We start from the raw sequence: 4,930 nt of genomic DNA, 5'->3' as shown, positions 1-4,930 counted from the left end.
TCCAAACAGCACGTTTTCCTACTGTACGCATTATATGAAGTGACAGAGGGAACCATTTCCTGACCAGAAATTATCTGCTCCTCACAGAGGTGGCAAGCCAATACACAGCCACTTCCATGCAAACACAGCCATAGGGAAATGCATGAATTCAGTCCCAGCGAGTAGCGTATGTGTAAACAGAACCTTCTGAACCAGAACTAGCTTAAAACAAACAAAAAAAAAAAATCAACCCCAAAAACCCAGACAAAACCCCACAATACATTACATACGGTTTCATTTCAAGCCCATGGCTGTATTTCTGAAAAATTTATCTCGCTGCAGTAAAGAAAAAAAAAGAACAGAAAGAAAAAGCTGAAATGCAGTATTCTGCAGGTCTGATTTCCAGTGCCATGAATTCACCACAGCCTCAATTTGTTGTAAGTAACGCTAACTGCTAGTAGGAGAAATATTAAAGTCGCCTTAATGTTTCATTATGCTGCCCGTTTGGAAAGTATTAGTGCCAAACTGGTGTCCTCAAACTGGGTCTGTGTTCACTTCTCATAAAAACCCACCACTTTTACAATCATGTTTCGATTTAATTATTGTACACAGGTTAACAAAAACGTATCACAAGTGAAACTAAACACTGGATTTAACAAAAACTATATTCAGAATGGTACAACACGCGTTCATTTTCTCCAGGAAATAATGTTACAAGTGTTCATCTTAGGACAATTTAGCCACACTAGAGACAGAAGTTCTGTTAAAATGCAACTGTGGTCTACTAAGCCACTTATTTTAGCACTACAGAGTATCTGAAGTCAGTCCTATGCACAAGGCTTAAAAATCATTTAAGATTCAAACCCCAAAATGTCTTACAGTCAAAATGACAGTATTTAAAAAAAAAAAAAAACACAACAAAATAACCCCAAACCAATTAATTAGAAGGCTGTTGTATATAGTTTTTTCCTCTTCATAGCACTCTATTCATACAATTGCTCGTATCATTGGTAATAGGGTCTGTATCTGGCTTGATCAGGGTGGTGTGGTCCAGGGAGAGGGGCCTGAGCAGGAGGCCCTTGCATCCTTGGAGGTGGAGGCGGCCCCCTTGGAGCCGGCCATATCCCTGGGCTCATTCCCCCGGGCTGTGTGAAAGGGGGACTAAGAGTTCCTTGATCTTCACTGAACTGTGGCAAAGAGTTAGGGTTATAGTGATGGGGAGGGGGTGCATTTACGTTTACGGGGGGACCTCCATGCTGAGGAGGGGGAGGTCCTGGAGGAGGATGATTCATGTACGGTGGCATCTGGGCAATTATATGTCCAGGCGGTGGGGTTATTGGAGGAGGAGCAGAGGTCAGTGGTGGTGGAGGAGCTTGGCTATACACCATGTGTGGAGTACCTGCTGCCTGGGGAGGATGCTGCAGCGGATGGCTTATCGGTGGAGGTGGAGGCGGGGGGGGTGCGTAATGTTGCTGCGGAGGCATAATATGATGAGGGTGCGATACCACTGGTTGACCCTGGTATTCAGGATGGTGATGAGCAGGTGCGGGGGCTGGTGGAGGTGGTTCTCGAGCACCTGAATTCGAATCATCCTGAATAGGGACAGTTATTAGGTTGCTGTGTTTTCTCGTCGAAATGCGGAAGGTGTCCTGACTGACTGGGCGAGGCGGCGGCGGAGCCATTGACAACTCTGCCGGAGGCGCACGAATGTCTTCGTGGGGCGGGTTATAATGCTCGTGTGGCACGTGCTGTAAAGGGGGCGGTGGCATCATGATGTGCTGCTTTGGCGGGATGTGGCTCATATGATGTTTCTCAGGTGGCATTATGAAACGCTCGGGAATTTCGGCAGGCGGTGGGGCAATAGGAGGATGTACAGGTTCAATTGGAGGCCGAGTAACAGGCTTTCCAGCTCTCATATGACGGTGGTTGATGTGAGCTTGTAAGTCTCTCTGTGACAGGTAAGTTCTCTTGCACCCTTGAACAATGCTACACATGAAGAGAGACCCCCGGACACACTGCTCGATTCGCTGCACAGGCTCATTACAGCTAAATCAGAAGAGAATATTAGTTTATTGTCATCACAGACAGCTCAATCAGCATTTATTTTTTTTGCTAAGTCAACCAGTTTACCATAATTACTCAAATTAGAACCGACAATTTTTCCCCACTGTAACAGTGAAAGAAACATTTCACTGATTTTCAGGTTCATCTAGTTTTTAAGTCTCCCAACCACAATTACGAAAGAACATTAAAATTTCATGAGGTGGAAATTCATCAATAGCATCTCTCTCACAATTTTTGTGCATGAGGACTTATCAGGAGTCACTCTCACTAGGTAAATTAAAATGACATTTATTCCTTTCCAAATTAGAGTAATATCAGACCATCGTAGTTTAACCCCAGTCAGCAGCTAAGCACCACACAGCTGCTCACTCTCACTCTCCTTCCCTCAGTGGGATGGGGGAGAGAATCAGAGGGAAAAAGGTAAGAAAACTCATGGGTTGAAATAAGCCAAACACTTTTCCAATTCTCACTGTCCCTGTCCTCCCAGCTTCTTGTCTACAAGAACATCAAGATCCTTCTCGGCACAAATCCAAACCATAGCCTCATACTAGCTACAGTGAAGAAAATTAACCCTACCCCAGCCAAACCCAGCACACCCGTCACCTACACATACTTAAACATCAGAGTAAACACTGATCTCTTACAACCCCAAAACACAGCATACAAAACTATGATCAAGTGGTGCAGAGGAGTTCTACTGGCCCTGCTAAATGTACATACACAAGAACCGCGTTAAATATCTTATTTCAGGTACTGCATTAAGTTACCTTCCTACATTTCCTTTAATAACAAATCTTGAGACAACTTACCCTGGACACATCTTGTCTCCCTTTTTCTCATGTAGTATAGCACAGTCATAGCAGAAAACATGCTTGCAAGGTATCTAGAGAAAAAAAAAAGTTCTCTGTTAAAACACTGTGTATAAATATCTTTGTCATTTTGCAGGACACAGGCCCTCCCTCCAGCACACAATTTCTAATAACAAAAATTACTAAGTCACCCATGAGGTGAACGGACACGGTGGTAGTTGAAAGTTTACCGCATCTTTGCACGGAAATGTTCTAACATACTTTGTGTTGAGTTTGGGTCTTCTGGAAGTAAGTTTGTTTCAGTTTTTTTAAGAGCTGGCGAAAACACACTGGCAAAAGTTTAAGCCTTGCCATAATACCAACACTGAGCAAGGACAGAAGCTGCAGATGGAATCTGATTATATTTGTCTTGCTGGCAAGGAAGGAAAGTTTTAAAAGCATTAACTGTCATTAAGTCAGATCCTGAAGCCTGTTACATAACACTCTGAAACCTAAATTAACCTCTGGGATTTTGTTACACTAATTTTAAAAGGCCATAAAAAGTGAACAGTGTTTTCCAACTTCACGGCAAGTCTTGAAATGAGATAAAGAGCGTATTTTTAAAGCCAGGTTTTGTAAGGTCAAAATCTACTGAACTTGAAGGTTTCTTTGCTGGTAACGGTGTTTTGATTTTTTGTTTAACATTTTCAAGTTGATTTTATCAAATCGGGGGCTAAAGTGAACTCATCCAGACACTGTTTATTCCGAGGCCTGCTGAAATCACTAACCTGTAGCTGCCTCAGAGACACAGTAAAACCTAATTCCGCCTAAATGCAAACCATGGCTGCACCCTCTACTGATAATTTCACTCACCATGCGTCCATACATTTTGATGGGCAATCCACACTTATCACAGAAGTGGACGGGTGTATCATCCTTTTCCCCCAGCAAGTTTATCTGATAGGATAGAGAAGGGGGTGGGAGAATAAAACCCAACATCATTAAAGCTTCTCATTTCAATTATCACCAACACCCCCATTATTTCTGAATTAGCTGAGAAGGAAGCAAGAACAATGCAAATGTGAGAGAGCAGAGGATGTATTTTCAGCCAGTCAAAAGAAATAGATACCTTCTTGAATAGAAGTGCTTCCAAGAGGACTACCTACAGCTAATGTATGATTCACAGCTTCCCATTCATGACTTTACCTTATAGTCCCAAAAGATGGGTCCAGGGAACCTTCTTTGATTGCCAAACATCTCACCTCCTTTGCATTCGTACCGCTCCTCTTCGTTATAATCAAATTCTTCTGTGGAAAGAAGAAAGAGAAGAAAGACACGAGCCAACCACAACACCTTAACTGACACTGGCTGCTATTAAGAGCATGTGACATTCTACACTGAAATCATCAAGAAATGCCACAACACTTCCAATCTTCTGGGCCCATCCCACAGGAAAGTAGAGTCAAAACAGTAAGACAGTCTATTTTGGGAATGGGCATCGTTTAATCCTTACAGTGCAGCAGCAGCCAGAAGTGTGAAGCTTGTTTTGCACTTGGACAGAACCGCAGACTTCAAGACTGAGGAAAGCCTTGAAAAACACTCCCCTACGACCGGGCTAGTATTTCTATTAATTTACCTTCATCGCCAGCTTGAGTCTTTGAAGGCATTCTGTTCATATTTCTTGGGGTTCGAGGTGCAGGTTTGGTTTTATTGGTCTGTTTTGAGATAAGCTTTATAGGGATTCTTCTACGAACATCAAGACCACCCAATGTTCCTGAACTATTTGTTCCTTGCAAATCATTGTCTATGAAAGAAAAAAATAAACAATTTATGTAATTTTTCACTTATCTAATATTTAACCTCTTTAGAAACTATTAACAGGAGAGTTTTGAAGAGAAATACTTTTTAAAGCTTGCTTAAGACTCATATAACATATCAAAGTTTAAGCACTAGAAAATAAATACCCTCATACAATTTCTTCTAAAAATCAAGTCACAAAATGGTATTGGGAACAACTGTGATTTTAAGAAATCTAGTTTTAAAAATAAAGGTATTTATAAAAGTTAGCTAGCCAATTATTACTCCACAACGGGGGGAGG

The 4,930-nt window shown here is 41.9% G+C and overlaps 1 protein-coding gene across 1 annotated transcript; it reads right to left on the bottom strand.

The window, feature by feature from the left end:
• Positions 1–554: 554 nt before the first annotated feature.
• On the bottom strand, positions 555–4,635 carry CBLL1 (Cbl proto-oncogene-like 1, E3 ubiquitin protein ligase; the record flags this gene model as incomplete). Its single annotated transcript, XM_010157452.1, has 5 exons — positions 555–2,025; positions 2,853–2,926; positions 3,705–3,788; positions 4,038–4,138; positions 4,468–4,635. Coding segments are annotated over 5 exons (1,469 nt in total), but the record flags the coding sequence as incomplete, so codon positions are not given.
• Positions 4,636–4,930: the final 295 nt, after the last annotated feature.

The sequence above is a fragment of the Eurypyga helias genome, unplaced genomic scaffold (assembly GCF_000690775.1).
Source record: "Eurypyga helias isolate BGI_N326 unplaced genomic scaffold, ASM69077v1 scaffold7668, whole genome shotgun sequence".
NCBI classification, from domain to species: domain Eukaryota; kingdom Metazoa; phylum Chordata; class Aves; order Eurypygiformes; family Eurypygidae; genus Eurypyga; species Eurypyga helias.
Note: the sequence above shows the minus strand (reverse complement) of the source record. Positions and strands in the feature narration are given on the sequence as shown.